Genomic DNA, 24,837 nt, shown 5'->3' with positions numbered 1-24,837 from the left:
CATCTGATTTTGGATAGGTGAGGTGGGAGGCCTGGAGTCAGTCCTTGAATGGAGAACAAAGTCTACCTGTAGCTGTGTAACTCAAATATTGAGAGGAAACTGGGCATTGCATTTTGCATGGAAAGAGGCAGGTGGTTTGAGGATTACTTCTTGGCCTGCGCTTTCTGATGTCTGGGGTGACACCTGCTGTCCAGATTCCTCACTCCAATGGCTGGTGTTGGGACGGAGCCTGCATTCCCCATACATGGGAAGTTGCAGAGCTTCAGAACACACTGATGGATATCGTAGTGATTGATGGATGGGTTTTATAGAGATGAAAGGCTCTTTTTGTAGCACTCTTTGTGTTGCCCATGTCAAAAATATTGGAACGTGGTTTGGACAGATAATAAATCATCTGCATTTCCATGTGGGAACCTCTCCCAGTCTCCCAAGTACAGTGGTGAAGCCTGACACCATCAGGTCACCATTTGATTCCTGGTCTTCTGAGGCCATATTCCATCCCATACTGTTAACTGCAGAGAGGGTTTCATGGAAAATCCATTCAGATTTCCTCGTGGTCTTGGTAAAACGTGGTGACAGAAACCTGTGGAGGAGAGAAAGCAGTTAAAGGCATATGCGCCAGTCATAGCACACCATCTCAACCCCCCATGCTGGAAGCCCACAGAGCAGACAACTGTCCCCGCTTTAGGGAAGGGATACAGATGGATTGAAGGGGGCCTGGCTGTGTCCTAACTGCACATCTCTGTGTCTTGCAGGAAGAAGGCATTGTGAAGGAGATTGACATTAGCAACCATGTGAAGGAAGGCTTTGAGAAGGCAGACCCTTCCCAGTTCGAGCTCCTAAAGGTTTTAGGACAAGGGTCATATGGAAAGGTGAGTCGAATGGGTCAGCACTGGTGAGATGCAAAGGCAGTACTGGCTGACTCTGGTGGAGTTTGGTCACAGATCTGCCCACATTAACTGAGCCTGTGTTCCTGAGAATCATGAGCCATGGAGAGCAAGGCCTTCCACATTATCATGCTCATCAGTGTCCTCTTGGCTTGTGGTTATTGCTGAAGAAGCCAGATTACTGCATTTGAGCCAGAAAGTCTTGGGAGAGCCATCCTCAACAGTTTTCTGAAAAGGAAGAGAGTGATGAGAGAGTAAGAAAAAGAGAAGGGAGGGGGGCTTCTCTGGATTGGCCTACACAGCTGTCACTCAAGAATTAGGAAGGCAGGGATTTGGAGTTTGTCTCCTCTCCTCATCTGGGTCAATGACACAGTAGTCTTGCCCTTTGGTACCTTGGTTTCCCCACTTGTAAAATAAATTAACATATATTATATAAGTGTGCTGTGAGTTAAATTAGTCATGAGTCCAAGCTGGGATATTTGTGTGCTGTTCCTGAACATGTCCTTACAGTGGCCCCACAGATCATAGCAATGGTGGCTGATTCCTTTCAGGAGATGAGTGCTGGCTCTTTCTTCAATGCCCCATCCATATACAGTGTGGTCCTCACTCTGTCTCCGCTGGACTAGCAGCTAGATAGGCAAGCGCTGACAGCCTGAATGCTAGAGCAGAAGGGCCCGCGTACACCATGAAGCCAACGCTTCCTGAAGTGTTAACAGAACCGTCCTGGCGCTTTAGAACAACTATTTTTGTGTTGCATGTGGATGTTTGCCGAGTCTTGCCAATTTTCACATAACTGAGCCAGAAAGTGGGTAGGCTCATTCCAATCTGACTCAAATGCAGGAGCCCTGAGGTTTGGAGCGATCTCTCACAGACTCCATTCATTTGACTATGTTTATGAGGCGGAATGCCTTCCTTCTTTCTTTTCTACATAGTCAAGTGACAAGGAGCCTGTTTATACTCAAGTATATTACCAGTAAAATCATGAGGTTTGCAACATGGGTGCTTAGTAGGATCCTGAGGTTTATGAGAGCAGCAAAAGAAGTATATGTCTCTCATATGTACACAGCTATTACTGAAAACTGAGCCCATCTGAGGTGACAGCAGGATGGAGGGAAATTGGGAGATGATTTTTTCTCTTAAGTGCCGGGATTTGAAAACACAGGCAAGAGTTCTCTCCCTTTCCTGCATTTCAGAAGCATTAATGATGTGCTGTCTCATAAGGGAGAAGCCTTCTCCTGTGTAAGCTCACGCCAGTGGGGTCATTCTTTGCCAGGACATAGCTGACAGGACAGAAGTGCTGCCATGGGCCGTGGTTGCCTGGCTGGACTTCTGGGTGACTCCTGCCTTATTGTGGCTGCCAGAGCTCCATCCCGAAGTAGAAGCACCGAGTTCCTGGGGAGTAGGGGGACAGGACACTTCCCAAGCTCCACAGAGGTGTATCAGAAGTTGAGGTGTCTGGTCAGAGCTGCCTTCAACCTGAACACATCTTGCTCAGGAATGGGGCCATTTAAAAAAAGTTAGGAAGGAGGTCCGGTGCTGATGGCGAATTACTGAGTATGGATGCCCGACCCTGTAGCACAGCTGATGGAGTACTTACCATGTGCTCTCGTAGCCCTGGTTCAGTTCCCAGCGCTGCATCAACCGGATGTGAAGGAACAAACCGGTAATCTCTGCATCCTGGAGATGGAGGCAGGAAGATCAGATGATCAGAGCCATTCTGGACGTTGTGAGATCCTGTCAAAAAAAAAAAAAAATGAGTGAAGGAGGAAAGGCTTTCCCAGGCTCCTCGTTCATTTTACATTTTAACTTTGCTTTTTAAAAAGCTTTTCTTTGGAGCGAGTGTTGACTTGGCTCTGTTGCCATAGAGATGTTAGTGACATGCTACATGCACCATCCCTTCAGTTCCTAATCTCATACGGGCAGGTGGGACGAGGGAGCGGAGTTGTGCAGGCGCCCGTTGGGAGAAGGGAAACGGGGGCAGTAGAAGGGTAAGCTCCTGTGGGCATCCCACCCTGGAGATCCTTGCTTTCATCCCTGCTCCCCCAAGCCCAGTGCACTGTCTCAGAAAGTGAGGAGACCAGAGTAGGAATCTGGGAGGAAGTGGGTCACCCTGGAGACTCACTCTGGCTGTCCTAGGCTCTGCACAGCAGCTAAGGGGACCAATCACATGCCATGTTGTATTTGACCATACAGGTTTTCTTTCTCATGGCAGCAGCATGAGCAGCCAGTTGGGAAACTAGCCCTGGTATGCTGCTCCATGCTAAACTAGTCCCACTCTGCAGGGAAATACAATCTGGACTTATAAATGTAGGGCAGGCGCGTTTCCTTTCTGTGGAAGGTTCTGGTTCTGCCATGGTTCCCAGGGCAGGCTGTTCTCGGAAGTCCCCGCCTTCCTTACTTGAGTGACTAAATGAATACCCTGACACAAAGAAACACATCTTTGCCCTAGACCTCAGCAGAGGGCCATTGAACTCCAGCTTCGTGCCTCTCTCTGCTTGTGCCCCCTGATCAGATGGTTTCTAAGCAGCTACACTGAACCCCAGAATAGGGAGGCTCTGGCCGGAATTCCTCCCAGACAGCATTTGAGGCTCAGCTGCCTTAGGTCCCCATGCCAGAGTACCTCAGGATGCTCATAGCCTGGAGCTTGGTCTTACATGGTACCCTGTGCCCTGTTAACTCACAGTTCAGACACTGTCATGTGTGCAGGGCATGGTGTGGCCAATCCTCACATGTCTCCTCATCAGTGTGGGGTTGCAGCCTGTCAGCACTGCACCGTCCTGGGGCGCCTGGGCTTGGAACCAGAGGACGGTGAGTAAAACAGCCTCCACCTTCAAAAGAAGAGAGATCTAAGCTTAGTCAGAAAGTGATGAAGCCTGCTACTGTGTTCCAGCGCTGAGCGGGCTGGTACAGACTGCTGCTCTAGGGCGGAGATGCAGGAAGTGCCAGAGCCTGTGGTTGGGTGGAGATCTCCACCTCCTCCAGCTCCCCACAGCTCCCCTTTGCTGAGAAATACCAGGGCAGGAGCAGACGCTTTCTCCGTTTTTCTTTAAAATTCCCCAGAGTGTGGTAAATTGTGAGTCCCACATTCTGAGAAGGGAGCAAGCTGACATTTTAAAATGTCCTTGCTTTCCTATAACCGAACAGTGGCATTAAATGAGTGGGGCTCTAAATGCCTTCTTTTGAGGGCTATTGTTGCCTGGGAGTCCCCAGAAATTAGCCGTGTTTCTTCCGTCCTGCCGTTCAAGGTCCCATTACCAGGCTGAGAACATGAGAGAGTCGGGCAGTGGTGCCTTCGATTACAGTGGTCCTATGAGTGTGGGGCAGCGCAGTGACTGCTCCGGCTCTGGCCACACAGCTGCCTGTGCAGAACTTGTCCTGAAAGTGGGACAAGTCAGCACACGCCGCTGCATGAAGCGTCAGGGGTACAGTAGCCACATTTGCTAAAACCGTCAGACTTGCCTGGGGGCTTTTTCCGCTGCATCCAAATAAATTGTTAAATTATATAAGCAGAGGAGCAGGAGAGGGATGTGATGGAGTTCCTCTCCTGAGTGCTGTTCCTGCTGCCGTATGAGCTCAGCGCTCTGCCTGCACTGAAGCCGCGTCCCCTCTCTTAGGGGAACACGTGTCCAGTCTTCTAATCACCTTAGGGGGAACTGGTGCACACAGCTCTCATTCTCAGCACTTAGTAGGAGCATATAATAGTGACAGAGTGGGTCTGTTTCTATGCCTTTAGAAAAAAGCAGAAATCCTGCTTAAAAACAGATGAGTGGAAGCACTAGACACTGCCGTCAGTGGTTTCATTATCAACATCTGAAATATAATAAGGAAATTATTTTTGGAGCTCATAGGCTGAGGCAGGAGGATTGCTGTGAATGTGAAGCCAGCTTTGGGTACAGAGTGATACTTTGTCTCCAAAAAATTTTAAGTATTTTATATGCAAATATCTTCAGAAATTGGCACTGGCTTAGCTAATTTGTAATTGGCACTGCCCAGTGCGCTGTGGGTGTGGTTTTTCATTTACATGCTGTCAGGGTGGGACAGCTCTCTGCATCCATCACCATGACTTCTGTCTTAGCATGCTTTGTGTTGTTATAACTGAGTTTTCAAAGACTAAAAACTGGGCAAGTTCTAAGGAAAAGAAGCTTATTTGCCTCGTGGTTCTGGAGGCCAGGAAGTCCAAGGGTGTGGTGCCACTCTGCCCACATCTGTGAGGACCTTCCTGATGTGTTGTAATGTGGCTCAGGGCTCCACAAACCTCTGTCCCGACACTGCTGAGTGGAGATGGGGACGACCGATGGCGGGGACCTTGGAGGACACTGTCACATCATGCCACATTACATGGTAGGGTGTGGGGAAAGGCAGAGAAAGGTCAAGAAGTCCTGAATGTGAAGACATTGCTTCCTCTCCCCAGGCTTCTCCCTGCGGGAGGATTTTATGGTTAATTTTCCACTGTGCAAACCTTTCTCTTGGGGCTTCAGCCGAAATACGACAGAATGGAGAGGTTCATCTGTCTACTGGCCAGAGTCCTTTGAGATCTCGAACAGTGACCTAGGATACTGTTCTCCAGGAGACTTGATGACTTGGCCACAGATGCTTACATCCTTGACCCCACACATTGGCAGGCAATCATCACAGCAGGACTACAGCCAAACTGTTCTGTGCTGGCCCCTCAGTGCTCAGATCCCACTGACTCCAGCCTGATGGCTGGCAGGAAGATGTGTTGGTCCTATGTCCAACAGCACAAACCCTGTTATAAACCCTATCCCGCTTTCCACCACTTAGCATGTGGTGCGATGGATGCTTAGCTGCCATGGTCTGCATAGCACCTAGGGTTCCTTATCACCACCTAGACTCCTGGCTATGTTTTCTGGCTCCTCCTACCCTGCCTCCTCTTGCCTCCTCCATCCTCCTGCCTCTCCCTGTCTCCTCCTGCCTCCTCCTACCCTGCCTCTTCCTACCCTGTCTCCTCCTCCCTTCTGCCTCCTCCTGCCTCCTCCATCCTTCTTCCTCCTCCTGCATCCTCCTACCCTGCCTCTTCCTACCCTGACTCCTCCTGCCTCCTCCTGCCTCCTTCTGCCTCCTGCCTGCCAGGCATTAAGCAATTCTACACTTTTTTGACAAAGTGCGATAGATGCTGTAGGTGTCAGGAACAGGCTGGGAGAGGGAATGGAATTACATCAGATGGGAACTACACTGAGTCAGTTCAGACATAGGGACTAAGCAGTTAAAAAAAAAAGTGCCGTATTTCAACCACTGCTTTTTCATTCCTAGCTGCGTATTGGGAAGCTCATTTCCTACACAGAGGAAGTGCTCTTGACCCAGTACAACACTGCCTAGAAGAGCTGTTCTCAACCTGTGGATTGCAAGTCCTTTGGGGACTGAATGACCTTTTCACAGGGGTCACCTAAGACCATTGGAAAACACAGATATTTACATTATGATTCATAACAGTAGCAAAATTACAGTTACAAAGCAGCAATGAAAATAATTTTATGGTTGGGGTCACCACAGCTTGAGGGACTGGTACTAAAGGGTCGGAACATTAGGAAGGTTGAGGACCACTGGATCTACGGTAACTTTTAGGATATGGCAGAGCTGTGTTCACGTGGGTCACAAGACCCTGTGGAAGGGTTTGGTGTCTCAGATCCAGCACGGCAGTTGGTACATATGAGAGTAAGCTCCAGGCTCTCTTCTGGGTCTGTAGCAAAGGCTTGTTCATCCATCCAGAGAATGTGTACACACCTACACATGGATGTCCCACACCATTCCCACTGACAGTTTGTTTCCATGACTTCCCAGGACCCTGTGTGTTCCTGGAGGTGCTGATCACCATAGAAGACAGAACTCTTTTCCACTCCCGCATCTTTTGTCTTCTGGCAGACAGCATGGATTTTCCCACGGATACCAGATAGTCTCTCTTGCTGAGGGACGTGATTACAGAACTGGCAGTGGTCAAGAGGAGTTGGGTAGAGGCAGCTGAACTCCTTTCAGGATCCATGATGTAGGTGTGGGGCTGATATTTCATCTACAGATGTAGGTCCTGGGTTTGGGCAATGCATCTTCTTACCTCCTCCTCTGCTGAGCCGCTGGAAGAGATGTCTGGGGTCTTCTGTGAGAACAGCAGATACCGATGGGTCCATGCCTTGTCTCTGCACTAGAAGACCCTGCTCCACACTCCTTGTCTATGATGGAGAACAAGAGAGTGAGGACTTATCTACCACATGGCTAGGGAAACCCGAAGCCCTACTGTGACTGATGTTACAGGTACAGACTCATGATGGTGCTACATCCTTGGCAAGTATGGGCTATCTAGAGTTTGCATAGAGCTAGGATACACCAAAGTGCATTGGATGAAAGCCTCTGGGAAGGAGAAATGCAGCAGATCCGTCTAAGGGAAGTCGCCTCTGCCACAACTACACCACAGCCGTGACAGTGTGGGCTCTGTCACCAAGCAGGGCTTACATCAGTGGGAAAATCCTTTTAGAAAAATCAGAGCTTTCTTCACTTGTGGGGAACACTCCTTTTTGTTCTCAGTGATTTTCTTAATCAATTTATTTCAAAAATCAGTAATCTTGCCTCCAACACAGCCTATATCTGGTATCTTTTGTTTTGTTGATTTAGTTCTTGCATCAAAAGTGTTTCAGAGAACATTAAATACCCACACAAGTGTGCTTAAGAGCCAGCAAAATCTGTCCGTGAGCTTCTGTTGCCCACAACTAGAATCTTGTCCGGGCTAGCCTTATGTCAACTTGACACAAGCTAAAATTATCTGAAAGGAGGAAACTTCAATAGAGAAAATGCCTCCATAAGATCAGGCTGTATGCAAACCAGCAGGACATCTTCTTAATTAGTGATTGATGGGAGAAGGCTCAGTCCAATGTGGGTGGTGCCATCCATGGGCTGGCGGTCCTGGGTTCTATAAGCAAGCAGGCTGAACCAGCCAGAGGGAGTTAGCCAGTAAGCCGCTCCCCTCTATGGCCTTTGCTTAAGCTCCTGCCTCCAGGTTCCTACCTTATGTGAATTTCTGTCCTGACTTCCTTTGATAATAACTGTGATGTTGAAATGTACCCCAAAGAACCCTTTCCTCCTCAACTTGCTTTGGTCATGGTGTTCCATTGCAGCAAAAGAAACCCTAAGACAAATCTGGGTAAGGAGAGTTCAAATAGGAGTAGTCAGTGTGTCTTGCAAATCTGGTACAATCTGTTCTGTGTGGGTCTCCCCTCTAGTACCCAAACCAGATGCAGGAAGGTACTCACCCCAGAGCTGCCTCAGGTAGATGAAGTGTGTGTTGGCAGCCTAAGTGCTGGAGATAGGCTCTACTCCCTGTGGTGCTCCCACGATTGGCGCATCCTTCATAGCCCCTTGTCAAACCACCTAGGACAGTGTTCCGTCTCACCTCTCATGAGAAGGTGCTCTGCAGAAGCATCTCAGGTGGAAAGGGCTTCTCTAGCTCCCAGGCCACAGCCCAGTACAACAGGGCAGTCACAGCAGCAGGAGCTTCAGCGACTGGTCACATCCCGGCCACAGTGAAGAGCACAGAGGAACGGGTGGTCAGTGCTCACCTGCTAGCCTGCCAGCTTATACTCAGCTCAGTTGCTCCACGCTCAGACGGTGCAGCACTCCTGCCTATGACTGTGCCACACGCAGCAGGCTGGCTCTCTCACATCAGTTAAGATGGCCCACCACAGACACTCCCACAGGGAACCCGAGGCAAGCAGTCCTTCAGTGGTCTCTTGCAGGTGTCTCTTGCAATGTGTCCAGGTGACAATTAAATCTAATCACCACAGACAGCCCGTGTGTTTCTTGCTTCTCAGGTGTTCTTGGTGAGGAAGGTCACAGGATCGGATGCTGGTCAGCTCTACGCCATGAAGGTCCTGAAGAAAGCCACCTTGAAAGGTAAGGGTCCTGGGAGGGGCCAGTGGTTTCTGAAACACATCACTGTAGTCTTCCCTTGGCAACTTGAGGAAATATTGACCCTGTTTAGGCTTCATGGTACCAGGAACTGCCCCCAGAGCAGGGCACCGGGCACTCGCTTTCTGGTTGATAACACGCTGTGAACATTTCTCGGGCATTGTAACTGTCCCTTGCACGTTTCTCCAGTTTTCAGAGGAGACATTGTTGCATAAGTAGCATTCTGCATATGTTCTGCTGCGGAGAGCCATGTGGGAAAAGAGCAGCGAGAAGGAAGCCATTTGTTCCCACTGTGGCTCCACAGTAGGCCAAGCACAACCCGTCACACTGGATTGCTCACTTTCACAGGAAACCCGACTCACAAATATGCTCTGCTCCCTTGTTGCCCAGTGAGTGGAGTTAGACATTAGTAAACCACTAGCTTCCAGCTGCTGGTGTGCCCAGACTCCCACACAAGGGCCTGGCCCAAGCCCAGACTCAGACCTGCTCTGTTCTGATCACTCCTTTATCCCATCACTGAGGGAGGATCCTCACCATATGGATGAATGATATGACAGTGGCTTGTTAGTGACATGCACAAGATTCACACTGGCATGGACATAATAGTGGCTTGTTAGTGACATATGCATAAAAGTCACACAGGCATGGACATAATATGACAGTGGTTTGTTAGTGACATGTACTGGCCTTGTAGAGGTAGGGCCTTGACGGGGGCTGACCCGGCACGAGCATGGGACTTCATGCTTAGGTCCTCGGAATGCTGTGAGATTGAGAAGAGGTCAACAGAGCACTTGAATTTTTAGGTCTTGTAACGTACTGTCTTTAGCAGCAAAGGACTCCAAAGAATTTGTCATTCTGTGCTCTCAACTCACTTGGTATCTAGCTGGGGAGATAAAGTAAATGTTTTCAAGCAGAATACAACCAGTGATGTATGGGATGAGAGATGCATGGCCGAATCATCTTAGTGTACAGGCTGGAAGACTTCTTTCGCGGGAGATGGCTCTAGGGTTTATTAAGCATGTGAGATCCTAGGCCTAACTTTGAGTGGGCGATTGTTTTCCATAAAAAGAGATCAATTAGCCTGGCCAGTGGTCAGAAAATGTGAGTTCTGACTACTTCTGCCAGTCCGGGTGGAGATCTGTCATCTGAGTGTGCCCAGAAAAGGCCACCATAAACACTGACAGGAGGCCCATATCTCCACCAGAGCAGACCCTGCAAGGTGACTCAGATCTACAACTCATGGCTTCTTTCTTAGAAGGTTATAGTCGGTACAATGTCATTACAGCTGGTTGTTAATTTATGTGAGACAGTCCAAAAGTCTACATAAAATTGTTAAAGGATTGTTCTTTCTGGCTGAGAAATGTATAGGAATGTATAGGAAACAACTCTAATCTTTAATAAGAGAAGCTCTTTACGCATGAATTACCTCGAAGCAGATATTACATTAAACCCCTGCTGGTTCAGGATCATTTGCAAGTCCTCAAAGTAAACAGCAGTTCTTCATAAGTGAAACACATTGTCCTGTGGCCCGGCTGCTCCATAGAGACCCAGCAATGCCATCAGCAGTACAGCCGTGAGTGCAAACACCAGTGCCCACTGCCATGTCCTGTCTGTCCTCCTCGTGATCACCTGAAGACACATGTCTCACTTGGTCTATAAAGATGTTCCCAGAGAGGCTCAGCTGAGCTGAGAAGATCTACCCCGAGGGTGGTGCCACTGAAAAGGGCGGGAGAGCTGAGTACAGCATTCACCACTCTGCACTCTCACTGTGAACAGAACACAAACAGTTGCCTCCTGTTCCTACCCCAATGCTTCCCTTCCATGGTGGGTTACACCTCAAACTGTGAGCCCTTTCTTCCTGAAGATGCTTCTCTTAGGCCCCTTTGTTATCTCGTCCCATAGTGGACACGTGGTCTGTCTGCACAGTGAGTATTTTGGAGGTGAGAATGGATACAGTACTGATCCAGGGCACCCTGTGGATAGACGTGGGGATGGGATGCTGATGGAAAGATGGCTGACACAAGTTCACATCTACTGAATCCAGTTTCTTAATGCTAAGAACAGGCTGACTGAGCTGGTTTGTCGACTTGGAATAAGCTAGAGATGTGTAAGAGAGAATCTTAACTGAGAAAATGCCCCCATCAGATTGGTATATAGGCGTGTCTATGGGGACATTCTCTTGAAGATTGATGCAGAAGGGCCCAGCCCTTTGGGGCTGATGCCACCCCTGGGAAAGTGGTCCTGGGTTGCTTAAGGAAACAGCCTGAGCAAGCTATGGGAAACAAACAGTAAATAGCACTCTTCCACAGTCTCTGCATCTAGCTTCCTGCTTTGAGTTCCTGACTTGGCTTCCTTCAGTGATGAACTGTGATCTGGACCTGTAAGCCGAATAAACCCTTTCCTTTCCTGGTTCCTTTTGGTCTTACCACAGCAATAGAAACCAAAGAGGACACTGGCCCACAGAGGCAGTGGCTGCATTTGTGGCTTCAGAATAGGGACTGGAAACAAAAGCTTGAATTCTTCATGGGCCTGGACTTTTAAAAAATTACTTTATGAACTTTTTTGTCCTTTTCTAATTATTAAATTATTTATTTTACATCCCAATCACAGCTTCCCCCATTCTATCCTCCCAGTTCTTTCCTCTCCCCTCTCTTCCCTTCCCTCTCTTGCTCCCCCATCTACCTCTCCTTCTCAGAAAAGAGGAGGCCTCCCGTGGATATCAAGTAGCCTTGGCACATCAAGTTGCAGTAAGATTAATTGTATCTTCTTCTCTTGGGGTTAGAAAGGGCAGCCCAGTTAGAAGAACGGGATGCGAGGGCACACAATACAATGTAGTCAGAGACAGCCCCTGCTCCTATTTTAGGAGCCTGACATGAAGACTCAGCTGCACATCTGTACATATGTGTACAGAGGGCCTAGGTCCATCTCATGCACACATTCTGGTAGGCAGTTCAGTCTCTGTGAGAACCTGTGGGCTCAGGTTAGTTGATTCTGTAGGTTTAGTTGTGGTTCCCTTGACCCCTCTGGCTCCTTCAATCTTCCCTTCCCCTCTTTTACAGGATTCCTCAAGCTCTTCTTAATGTTTGTCTGTGGGCCTCTGCATTAGTTTCCATTAGTTGCTGAGTGAAGCCTCTCTGATGACTGTTATGCTAGGCTCCTGTCTGCAAATATAGCAGAATGTCATTAATAGTGTCAGGTATTGGCTTCCTCTCATGGCGTGGGTCTCAAGCTGGGCTAATTACTGGCTGGCCCTTCCCTCAAATTCTGCTCCGTCTTTTACCCCTGCATCTCTTGTAGTCAGGACAAATTGAGTGTTTAAGGTTTTGTGGCTGGGTTGGTGTACCCTCTCTCCACTACATTTTCTGTTTACAGGAGATGGCTGGATCAGGCTCCATATCCCCCATTGCTAGGAGTCTTCCACCTGCATAGGTTCCTCGGAGTTTCCATTGTCCTAGGTTTCTAGCTCATCCCAGAGATACTGCCCCAGTCCAGTTGTCTCTCCAGTACTCTCCCTCTATCCTCCCCCTTCTCATTCCTCATGTTCCTATCCCCACCCCTTCCTTACCCAGTCCTCTCCCTCCATTTACCCCCAATGTCTGATTGATTTCCCCTTCTCAGTGAGATTCAAGAATTCCCCCTTTGGGCTCTCCTTATTTCTTAGCTTCTTTGGGTCTGTATTTTATGACTAATATCCACTTACAAGTGAGTACATACCATGTTTGTCTTTCTGGATCTGGGTTACCTCACTCAGGATGATCTTTTCTAGTTCTGTCCATTTCCCTGCAAATTGCATGTTGTCTTTGTTTTTACTGGCTGAGTAATGCTCCATTGTGTACATGTACCGCATTTTCTTTATCCATTCTTCAGTTGAGGGACATCTGGGTTGTTTCCAGTTTCTGGCAATTACAAATAAAGTTGCTATGAACATAGTTGACCAAGTGCCTGTGTTGTATGGAGGAGCACCTATTGGGTATTTACCAGGAGTGGTATAACCAGGCCTTGAGGTAGATCTGTTTCCAATTTTCTGAAAGAACACTAGATTGAGTTCCAAAGTGGTTGTACAAGTTTGTATTCCCACCACAATGGAAGAGAGTCTCCCCTTTCTCTCAAGTGCTGTCACTTGAGTTTTTGATCTTAGCCATTCTGATGGGTGTAAGATGGAATCACAGTGTAGTTTTGATTTGCATTTCCCTGATGACTAAGGAAGCTGAACATTTCTTTAAGTGTTTCTTGGCCATTTCAGATTCCTCTGTTCTGACCCTAGCTTATCAGGTCTCATCAGGACTGGCTGCATTGTCCTCCTCTGTGGCATGGTAAGGCTGCCCCCCTTCCACCTCAGGGGGAGGTGATCAAAGAGCCAGCCACTGAGTTCATGTCAGAGACAGCCCCAGTTCCCCTTACTAGGAAACCTACTTGGACACTGAGTTTCCATGGGCTACATCTATGCAGGGGTTCTAGGTTATTTCCATGAATGGTCCTTGGTTGGAGTATTGGTCTCATAAAACACCCCTGGCCCCAGATTTTTTGTTTTTATTGCTCTCCTTATGGAGTTCCTGTCCTCTCCAGGTCTTTCTATCTCCCTCTTCTTTTGTAAGATTCTCTGCACTCTGCCCAAAGTTTGGCTATGAGTCTCCATCTCTGCTTTGATACACTGCTGGGTAGAGTCTTTCAGAGGCCCTCTGTGGCCCTCTCAGGTTCCTGTCCTGTTCCCTGTTTTCTCCCTCTTCCAATGTCCATCCTGTTTGCCTTTCTGAATGAGGATTGAGCATGTTACCCAGGGTCCTTCTTCTTGCTTAGCTTCTTTAGGTGTACAGATTTTAGTATGTTTATCCTATATTACATGTCTAGTATCCACTTATAAGTGAGTATATAACATGTGTGTTTTTCTGCTTCAGGGTTACCTCACTCAGGATGATCTTTTCTAGTTCCATCCATTTGCCTGAAATTTTCATAATTTCCTTGTTTTAATTGCTGAGTAGTATTCCATTGTGTAAATATACCATAATTTCTGTATCGATTCCTATCAGTGGACTGGGGGAAGGGCATGGGAGGAGAAGAGGGAGGGAGGACAGGATTGGGAGGGCATGAGGGAAGGAGCTTCAGCTGGGATACAAAGTGAATAAATTGTAATAAATTAAAAAAAATATAAAAGACATAAAAAAGATTCCTCTGCTGAGAATTCTGTTTAGCTCGGTACCCCATTTTTAAATTGGGTTGTTTGGTTTGTTGGTGTCTAATTTCTTTAGTTCTTTATACATTTTGTATGTAAGCCCCCTGTCAGATGTGGGTTTGGTGAAAATCTTTCACCTTTCTGTAGGCTGCCGTTTTGTTCTTTTGACAGGGACCTGGACATCATAGGGGTGGAGAAAATGCTTTAAATTGGAATCTGGCAATGGTGAATTCCTCTCAGATGTAGATGAGGTGCCTTCTTGTAATTGAAGACAAGAGAAGGTAGATGACAACAGCTGGTGTCCTCAGTGTTGACCCTGGTGACCGAATAGTTCTTTTTTTTTTTCTCTTTTTTTTTTAATTTTATTTTTTTCTTATCAGTTACATTTTATTAACTCTATATCCCAGCTGTGTCCCCGAATAGTTCTTGAGAGGCATACACGCACCTTACTTTCTGCTTGATTCCACACGAGCCTTCCTGGTCTTAACGTCTTGCCTAACACCGCCTTCTTCTGTCCTTCCTATCCCCTGCATTAATTCCCTCTGCATTATGTGATGAGCATCTGACAGAAACAAGGAAGAGTCGTTTGGGCGCACAGTTTCACAGCACTCAGTCTGTGCTTGTTTGGCTCCATGAACTTGCACAGAGTGTAGCAGTAGCAGGAGTAGGGTAAGGATCATCTTCATGTCTTGGAGACTAGGAGGCAGAGAAAAAAGGCAGATACCAGAAGTAGCCAGAGACAAACACATCCCCAGGTACCTACTTCCTCCAATTAGGCCACACCTCCTACCATTCACCTTTCAGTAATGCCACCAAATATACAGACGTGACATGCCAGGACGCTGTGCCCTCCGTTCGCCACTCACTAGCCCTTTGCTCCATCACGGATAAGCATGATGCCCAGCCTGTAATGTCTATAGCCATTATATAACCTGCAGTGGTTTCTCTCGCATGATGAGCCTTTGAGATGATTTACAATCCAAGCTAAAGTGCTCTTGGGAAATGGCTCCCAATCCAGTTTTGTAAAGAAGACACAAGACTACATTTCCTGGATGACCATAACAAGTGCCCTCAGCCCATGTCAAATGCACACACACACACACACACACACACACACACACACACGCACCCAAGTGTACATATACACATAACACATGTACACACACACAAATATGCATACACTTTCACACATACAAAATCACAAACATATGTAACACATGTACACACATTCAGATACACATAAACATACACACTCACATACAACACCACTCACACTCACACACACTCCCTTGTCTTCATCAGCAAGAATAAATAATGTGGACATATGAATAGCCAAATTACAAACAACTTTTATTTTCATCTCTATGAATTGTATTTCATCTTTTCAACAACAAAACCCCTCATAGCTGGTGTCTTACAATTTTTTAAGAAACAAATACCCTAGAACATTATGTTTGACTTTGTGCAATCACTAACATATTGTGAAAATGGGCCATGTGGGAAATAGTCCCCATCTCCTTGCACTCCTTCCAAAGTCAGCTAAAGCCAAACATCATTTTTACATTCCACACTGTTTCAGCTTTCTATAATGGAGCATGGCTCAGGAATAGATTTTCCTCCAGAAAGCCAATTGGATCTCTTTTTAAGAGAAAATGGAAGAGCCTCACAGAACAGTGTGTGTGTGTGTGTGTGTGTGTGTGTGTATGGTGGTCACAAGATGTGAAACTGTACCAAATGGACATAGAGCAGACCCATGGTCCCCGTGTGCTCAGTAGACTCCCCCCACCACACACACACACACACACACACACACACACACACACACACACACACTATGCTTTCCCCCCCTCCCTCACAACTGGAAGGAGAGGCCACACAAAAGAGCTTTCAAGTTGATTTTACTTCCAGCTTCTCTGTATCCTGTTATCCTGAGTTTTTCAGATACCCAGTTCCTTCCCCTCTCTAGCATACCCCCAGCTTGCAGGCCAGTTGATTATAAGAAATGTGGGGAGGAAAAAGGTGTGCCTGTAACACCCACAGTGTGTCCTCTCCTTGCCAGTCACGAATCCCAAGAGTACAGTCGCCAGAGGAAACTGGAATTCAGTTGAATAGCGAAGTCATTTTGAAAAGGAAGGAATGAAAGGAGGAAGGGGCTTATGGAAACCGCGTTGGAACTTGAGATTGTTTCTCCACGGTGCACTGACGGCCGTGTGTGCAGGAGGGAGGTCTGTTATCAGTGGGCGCCCTTGTGACTTGACAGGGAGGATAATAGTTCTCACAGCTCTATTTTACCTTCACGTTTGGAGTGTCAGGCACAGCCCCCTCCTTTCATTACAGAGGTGACAAGCGGTTTCTAAAGGTATGCCAACTGCGCTGTAGCTGGAAGAGAAAGGAGCCAGCAGGTGTAGGCTCTTGCTTGCCACCCCAGCTGAGGTCCACCCATCTTCCCCAGTTCCACCCCCACTTCATGACAGGACTTTTACAGTTTCTTACATTCTTGAACTTGGCAAAGTTTTGTGACAGGATAAAGTGACTGTGGGCAACGGTTCCATATTATGTGCTTTAAATATAGGGAACCCTGGAGTGTGGCATCCCACTTAGTGATGGAGGAGTTTTGACTGAGTGGGTGTTCTACCCAGAAACGTGTTCCCAGGCATGAGTCCAATGTTAAATGGATCTGATCTCTTCTGTGCGGGTCACGAGCCGGTGACTGGGCATTGTTACCAGCCATAAAAAACGTCTTGTATTGAATGGGACAGTGGCTTTCCAGTAGACCACCAGCTGCAGGTGCCTGGGGCTTCGCGGAAGTCTGAGCCTGAGAATCTTAAACTTTCCTCCTGTCTCTTCCCTTCATTGCCACTGTGGAGGTTCCTTAGTACAAGGCTCAGAGTAGGAAAATGGGCTTGGAGCCGCAGCCAGCTCTGACTCCACTGCCTATGTCACCTGGGAAGCTTCTCGTGGCCCCATGCCCGCTAAGCTAGGACTGGGCTGTGGTTAATGTGTGCTCTCCAGCATCAATTGTGTAAAAGTCTAACTCTTGATGTTTTGGAGTGTCACTGGTATACAAACCTCCAGGAAGCTTCTCTGTTCTTTTTGTCCATCGAAATCGACTGGTCTGGAGAATGGGCCAGGAATGCGAAATGGGTAGAGATGCTCCAGGCTCACCTCGGTCTGTTGTGCAGAGCTGGGGTCGCCCACTGCTTAAGGGAAAGTGCTGTCTTGGTCAAGCTCTGCTCCCTCCATGAATGGCCTGAAGTAGTTAATAGGTGTATAATGGCTCATGATGACTGGTACCACAGGCAGGGCAGAATTCTTTTGCCTGTAGCCATCTCTCCAGTGTGGAAGGAACTGTCTGCCTGTGGTATTTCTTTGTAAGACTAATTTGACAGTGTTTAGTTGTTTGTTTTTGTTAAACTGTGTTTTAGACCTAACTTGTAGTCATTTTCCATGGAGGTCAGTGTTCTCCCCCTGAAGGTGTGATGCATTCTCCTCTCAGAAGGAAATCATGTTCTGCTGATTGTTAAGGAAAACAGTTCTCTCTGGCTGGCTCTCTAAGAGAGCAACATGGCCCGTGGGCAGTTGCTGCAATGCCAGCTATGACTCTTGGTGGCTGAGGGATGGGTATTTGGGAAGCATGGACCTGAGTAAGAAGAAGGAAAGGGACGTATCAGGATATTGTCAGTATATCAAGAGCCTGTTATGATGCTCTTGCTGTGGGGTGGGAACAGTGATACACAGCTCCACAGCTCCACAGCTCCACAGCTCCACAGCTCCACAGCTACATGTGCCTGCGGAACTCTGGTGACCAATACAGGTGTGTGTTGATAACACTTGTATTGACTGCAATGTCTTGAAATAGTCCCTGCTGAAGTTATCCCAATGCTCTGGTTCCAGCCCCCAGAGTGATATTTTCAGCACTTCTGTATTTGTTTCTGTCTTAGCTGAGGTACTTTGTTAAAAACATTGACTCATTCAGAAACTCAGCCTCAGTGGTTGCCTGTGTCTGAACAGATTGTATTTCTAAGCTTATGCCATTTGATTCTCATTTGGGTGATTTCGGATTCCTGGGAGGCGGTGGGTATGTGAGGCACACTCCAAATACAAGTTCCAGGTGCCCCCTTTTCAGTGCAAGGAGAGATAATACTACTTTCCAAATGAGGGGACTAAGGGCAGAGCAGCAAGGTTTGCCCAAACCACACTGAGCAGAGGTGGCAGAAGCCAGGGCTCCCCAGCATTCCACTTTCCCATCCGGAAGCCACCTGCTGACCTCTGCTTAAGATGTTTATTCTGTCAGGGGTTTATTTTCCCAGTGAGTTGTCTCTGGTGAAAAATAGTGAGAATGGCTCCCTTGTGTGCCTTTTGCTCTCTGAGGCCCTGCTCACGGTTATCAAGTGGCAAACACCTTCCCTTTGGAAGGCTCTGATTTGTTGTTGAGCTTCCTGCCCATGAACCTCAGGGTCCATCCTATCCTGCTGGCAGAATTGCACCTCTTGACATTGCAGACGTGTGACTGCAAGGACTAGATCTTACTCACTGCCCACCATGTTCAGCATCTGCCCAGTGTAACCCCTGAAGGGGAAAGAGCTTCTGTTTGGAATGACTTCAACCATCACATCCTTGAGATGTTCAGTGTGCAAAAACAAAGAGGCAGGTCTTGGGACGTATGGTGGCCAGGCAGCCCATATGGATACCTTGATTCTTCTCTCCTCTTTGGAGAGCACATAATTATCTGCAAAGTTTTGACTCCCAAATGCCTAGGAACTCTGCTACTCACAGACAATTTTATGTTACAAATTAAACCCTCAAAAGCTGGATACTGCCTTCTTCATCTGAGCTAGGTAGCTGAAGAGTGTTCTTTGTTCAAGCTGAGTGAGCTCAAATTATTGCTGCCTTTTAGAGGGTTTTCAAATGATGGTAACCAGATTCAAGGCCATGGTGATATGGTGGAGAAATAGTTCTCTTTCTTTGACACACTGTTTCAGGAGGCCCTCTTTCCTGGGTCATGGGGCCAGGCAGCGGTCAGGCGGGCAGCATGGGAGTGTCTCCATAGAGAAGAGGCGTGGGGGGATGAGAGCAAGTGTGTTCTACTGAGACAAAGGGTGTAGGTGCAAGAACGCTGGCCAAGTGTTACCGAGGCCAACAGAAGAATCAGCCCTGGTCCAGCATATAGAGGGCCCCCATGTCCACAGTTCATCAGCCCTTGAGCTCCCTGATGTAGAAATGAGAGATTTTTCTTCTTGATGTTAACTCGATTTGGGTTGCGGACAGTCAGGGCCTGTATTCATGATCAGTGTCTCCTCTTGCCTCTTTTATTTTGAGCAAATACCCTTCTTTCCTCCGGCTACCATTGGCTGTGTTTTTCACCGGACAGGGTGCAGTTTGGTTTTTACCCAAAACTCTTCCATATTCCTGCCTGTTGTAGTCTGAATCTGTGTCTCACGGCCAAGAAGGTAGAGAAGCTTTGCATCCTCTTATTCGTCTGCCATTATTGACTTTATCATGGGAGCAGTGACTAGGGAAGAGGCCTGGTCTGGAGTATCCAGGGCACTGGCAGGGAGCTGATGTGTTGAAGGTCCTCTCAACCTGGCAGAAGCAAGAGCTCTTGTTCTTGTCTACGTCAAGATAGGGTATTTCTCCAAAAGCGAGTGGATGAAAATTTGTAACTAAAAAATCCAAAATAAAACTAAAAACAGAAGCAGGCTTTGAAAGCATGAAGGAAGAGAAATTGACCAAGTCCACCCTGGGCTCCATAGCAAGATCCTCTCCAAAGAAAGTGAAAGTGTGTCAAAACTTGCAAAAGTCCTTCCAAAGGCATGGATGGCAAAGGCATGGTGAAAGCATGATGGAGCATGATGGAAGCATGGGCTTCTCCGGTTTTGCTTGTCCATTCCCATTTCAGACCCCAGGAAGGGTGAGGCTTCAAAGGTTCTAATGATGCTTCTTTGCCCTCACATGTATGAGCCTCCTCAGCCCTCACCCTGGTAGATGGTCTGGGATTGTCCACTATGGGGCAGCATGTTTTGTTCATGCTTCTGGATTGTTCTCTTATCTTCAGCTGCTTACCATGTTGCTCTCCATAGTGAGGTGTGTCCTCTCTAAATCCTGGTACAGGACAGCAACACCCCATACCTGAGGTCCCCACGAAGGGCCTCTATTCATCCTGTGCATCCCAGGTTGATCCCCACGTGGGAAAGGGACTTTACACATTCATTGCCAGCAAAGCTAGGGCCCAGCCTCCTGCCAGCCACTGTGTGGCCTTAGCACCTCACCCAGTGTGGCTGCAGGTGGCCTCCTCTTGATGACCCTGTGGCTTCAAGGTAATCTCTCAACTTCCAGGCGAGGGCCAGCTCCAAGGAACACACACTTATTGTGGGCCGTTCATGGTCTCTGATCTCTTCCTAATGATGGTTCAGTCTCAGGGACTGTACACACAGCCTCTCACAATTACCTTTGCTCTCATATTTCCCACAGACATTTCAATCAGGTGCAGCCATGGCTCTGCGTCATGTGTAAGTCCTGCCTCCTTCCTGGAGTCTCACGCATTTCCTGTGAGTGCTGGCTGGTTCTACCTACCAGAGCCTCTCCATGCTGCTGCACCCAGGCTGCTCAGCATGTGTGCAGTACCTCTCTGCAGCCTCCCGACATGCCGTTCTTATAAGGTTCTTCCCTCTGCAGTGTCCCTCCAGTCCCTCAGCCCTCACAGGCTTACCACTGGACAGTCCCTGCTGCTGCCCTCTTCTGTGTATCTTTCTACTGGCCTGCTACTTCTAGAAGGCAGAGCTTCAGCTTTTCATGCTAAATGCTAGGACAGAGTGCACTGAAAAATGTTGACGGAACAGAAGTAGGCAGGGAGAGAGTGGGAGGGAGACAAATTCATGACCAGGAAGTAGGAATCAAGCTTCACCACTCGGCTGTCCAACTTATGAAAGGCCCAGGAAGAACCGTGCCTATGTCCACTCTGCTATCTACACTGTCCCCAATCCCATCATCCTGTGGCTGAGGAGAACTCACCCCCATGTCTACTCTAATATCTGCACTGCCCCCAAGTCTAACATTCCATGGCCCATTCCAGTTTATCCTCATAAAACAAACAAACAAACAAAAACCCCAAAAACTTTCCTGACAAAATTCCAAACTGCAGATCACTCCAGTATTAACTAGGCAGTAGAAAGATGGTAGAAAGCCCTTGTGCAGAGCTGCTTAGCAGGCTCACAGGAGCAGCTGTCTGAGCTCCCAGCTGAGATCATTGCTCCTGTGACAAGATATCGCCAGGATGGGAAGATATGTTCATCTTAGCAGCCATCTTTACTTTGGGCACAGGTTCCCCTCTTGTGTTACTTGGATTGTAGTTGCTATTCCTAATCCCCATTCATTCAACCTCTTCTGCTCAGACTGCTCATGTCTTTTTTTTTTTCCTCATGAGCCCTTTGACATCTGTGATGTCACTGCAGTAGTCGTGTCCAATCTCTGGCGAGGTACAACTGTGCACTCAACAAAGGGTAGCACAAGGGCTTGCCTCTGAGCGCACCTTTTTTTGACCATGAGCCTACTTTCTTGTCTATGAAACAATGGGCAGAATGATGTGCTCCACAGGGTCTTCTGGGCATGACGTTATGGTACAGCCTGTCACTCTTTCCTTTGGGGTGAGTATAGGCTTCGAGCATGCAGCTCGAACATTGGACGTTGGAAAGCAGATTCTGGAGTTTCCACAGCTGTCACTCTGTGGCCTCTTGGATGCCTGTCTACTGCCCTTTACCCTGTAAGTGATGTCACAGTCTGCTGCAGTGACAGGAACTGCTGTTTACATATAAGCAAACATAGCCGTGGGCCAGGAGAAAAAGAGAGAAGCCTACGGAATCTCAGAATACAATGACAAGGCCACCAACAAGGGGCAGTTGAGGCACTTTGACCCCAGGCTGATGTTTCATTTGTGATCTATGGGACTTCATCAGTTGCTTGTGAAAGGTTGGGGACATTCATCCCTCTTCCCCTAGGAAGCAGTGGCAGAGAGCAGCCCACAGCAGTAACCCTGACCCTGACAGGACCAGGACCTAACAGCTCTGCAGTCACCACTGACCACTCACTGCACAGTGCGCACAGGTCATCAGATCAAGTGTCTGCCAGGACAGATTCAAGGGTGGACCCCAGGAGGCTTGAGTGCCTCAATGCAAAGGTCGAAATAAGGGTTAATAGAGCAAAGCAGAGGAGACGTCACTGGAACCAAGGCCTGAGAAAAGACTGCTGTCTCTTTACTGTGCTGAGACACGCCAAGTAGTCGGTATCATTGTAGCCATTTTCAGGAGATTAACAGCACCGTGTAGCTACTACCAGTATTACATACTCCAACCTCATCCTCACAGCAGAAGCTCTGACCCATGTCACAGCAACTTCCTGTTTCTCCATCTCTCCAGCCCCCAGAATCTGCTGCTGCTCTTCCCCTGACTAGGAGAAATTGACTGTTCTAAGTCCTTTTTGTAAGTGGAATCACAGGATAATTGTCCTTTACATTTAGGCCTGTTTCACTCAGCATACTGTCTCCAAGATTAAGCTGCGTTGTGGCTCATGTCAGACTTGCTGTTCTCCTCAGGGCAGAGTTACTGATCTGCTGCGTATGTGCACCATGCGTGCAGCGCATTTTGTCAGTTCATCTCTTGGTGGACGGCGGTTGGCGGTTGCTTTCAGCCGTGGCCGTTGAGTAGTGCTGATGAGAACATGGCTACACGAGTGTCTAAGTCACTGCTTCCGAAGCTTTCGGGTAGATACCTAGGAAGAGAGCTGCTGGGTTACCTGGTTACCCTGTTGTTAACTGCTCCATACAGCTGTACCATGCTGTATCTCTAACATCACACGTGAGCATTGGTCATGCACATCCACTCCGACATTGGTCATATTCCATCTTATTATCATTACACCATCCTTGGGGGAGGATTTCCTTAATAACTCTTTAAGTGTGTTTGCTACCCTTCTAAATAGCGACAGGCGGTGTACCATGATGCACGTGTCACTGTGGGCATTCTAGATATGTATGCAGCCCTTGCTCAGAGAGGTCATGTGAGGTCACGTGGATGCGTCCTGGGTGTGCCTGTTAGCCTGTGGAGTCTTATAGCATCGTTCTTATTCTCGAGTGGTGTCAGTCTCTTTTCTTGTTCGTTTGTTTTGCCCCAACACTAATTACGTCTGTATTCCAGATGGCTGAATGTGAGACAGTGTGCTCATTGAGAAGAATGTTGTAACACACACAGACCCATACACACTTTCACACACACACACACACACACACACACACACACACGCACACCTTCCTACTCACCTCTCTACCTCGGAGGTCACAGTCATCCTGACAGAGAGAGAAAGAATTGTCCTCCTACCTCCTCTTGCATCAGAAATAAACAAGTACTGTTTTGTAACCTGGAATGACTCAGCAAGGACCCCTTTGTAGATGCTAACACTATTGAATGAAAGTAAGAAGTCCATAGGTTGTTGTGTGCCAGAGTGTCACTCCCTGGCTCGCTCTCCCTTACGAGAGGGCTAACAGATTTTGACACATCCTTGTTCAGCATCACTTGGGGAGGATGAGCCCCACAGGCCCCTCCTGATCCCATAAGGCTAAGGTAGAGGCATCGACTGCTTACCACAAGGGTCTAGCCACAGTCCTACGGAGACCCCAGACCTGAGGTCCATTCATGAGAAATAAGAATGGGAAGAACCAACTGAACTCTGGTCAGAGAGACCTAGATATCAACCATTCTACAAGAAGGCTGGCCTAGACTTACTAAGAAGTCAAAGGGCAGGAGGAAGATATGAGACTGTTTTCTTCTAACAAAACATATAAACAAACATACATACATTTAAACAAACATAAAACCATTGATAGACCCAGGGCTGCAGAAAGGGAGCTGTAAATGGTAGGAGGGGTGATAAGCATGGAAAGAATGAAGGGCACTACAGAATGATGGGACACTAAAGTCAGTGAGAAACGGTCCTTATTCTTAAGGCACATGAGTAGATTCTCCAATGAGGAAAGTGTCATGGTGTCTACATATATTTTCATGTTTCTGGTCAAAGAAAGAGAGCTAGGAACAAGAAAGCAAGTGTGTCAAAATGTATGTACTCCTTGTACATAGTGAAGGAAGCCAGTAACCATCATGTTGCTCTGGGTTTTCCCTGTGTATGAGGCTGTGAACTTGCTTGTCTGCTGCTGTGTAATCAAGGCTGTAACTCTCCACCCACATTCTGATAGCCTTTTGTTTTTTGCAGTGCGGGACCGGGTCAGATCCAAGATGGAGAGAGACATCCTGGCAGAAGTGAATCACCCTTTCATTGTCAAGCTGCATTACGGTACGTGCAGCAGGTGTCACATGATTTGAGGAGGACTTTGGATGATGTCAGAGGAAGCTGAAAATAATAATTAATCTAAAAGGAGATCCTCGTTATTTCAGAATCTTGGCTTATTTGGACACAAAGTTCTCTTAAATCCCCAATCTTCAATCTCTTTCCCATTTGTTTTCCCTAAAAGAGCAAGATGCCCTGTCTTCATTCCAAAGACTCTGTGAGGTGAGGCTGCCCACTGTTAGACATCACCATGGTAACCTGATACAAGGTCTCCTGGCCTAGGTTAGTGAGACATGATGACATACTCAGTAGTGCTCAGCGTAAAGACCAACCTCTGCCATCAAAGTGAACCAAAAAGGGAGGAGTGGAGTGCCATGAGCCACGGACTGCCACTCAAGGAAGGCTGCTGTTTCTGTCTCTTGAGGCTCAGAGCAACACCTTTCTCGGAGGCCACAAACCTACCTTTCTACACGCTACCAGTTCTCTGCCTTTGCGTCTTGTACTACACTTCACACTGTTCTTGTTAAGGCATGCAGG

At 47.7% G+C, this 24,837-nt stretch overlaps 1 protein-coding gene across 3 annotated transcripts in view; it reads left to right on the top strand.

Annotated features, from left to right (window-relative positions):
* The window catches only part of Rps6ka2 (ribosomal protein S6 kinase A2), a 277,507-nt gene that overhangs the window by 189,919 nt on the left and 62,751 nt on the right, over window positions 1-24,837 (top strand). For all 3 annotated transcript variants that reach the window (XM_060373460.1, XM_060373462.1, XM_060373461.1), the window contains 3 exons: window positions 756-872; window positions 8,702-8,783; window positions 24,226-24,306. In XM_060373460.1, coding sequence (XP_060229443.1) covers window positions 756-872; window positions 8,702-8,783; window positions 24,226-24,306 — 280 coding nt within the window. The remainder of the gene's footprint in view (window positions 1-755; window positions 873-8,701; window positions 8,784-24,225; window positions 24,307-24,837) is intronic.

The sequence above is a fragment of the Meriones unguiculatus genome, chromosome 20 (assembly GCF_030254825.1).
Source record: "Meriones unguiculatus strain TT.TT164.6M chromosome 20, Bangor_MerUng_6.1, whole genome shotgun sequence".
Taxonomy (NCBI): Eukaryota; Metazoa; Chordata; class Mammalia; order Rodentia; family Muridae; genus Meriones; species Meriones unguiculatus.
The sequence above is the reverse complement of the archived record's forward strand: the minus strand, read 5'-3'. Positions and strand labels throughout refer to the sequence as shown.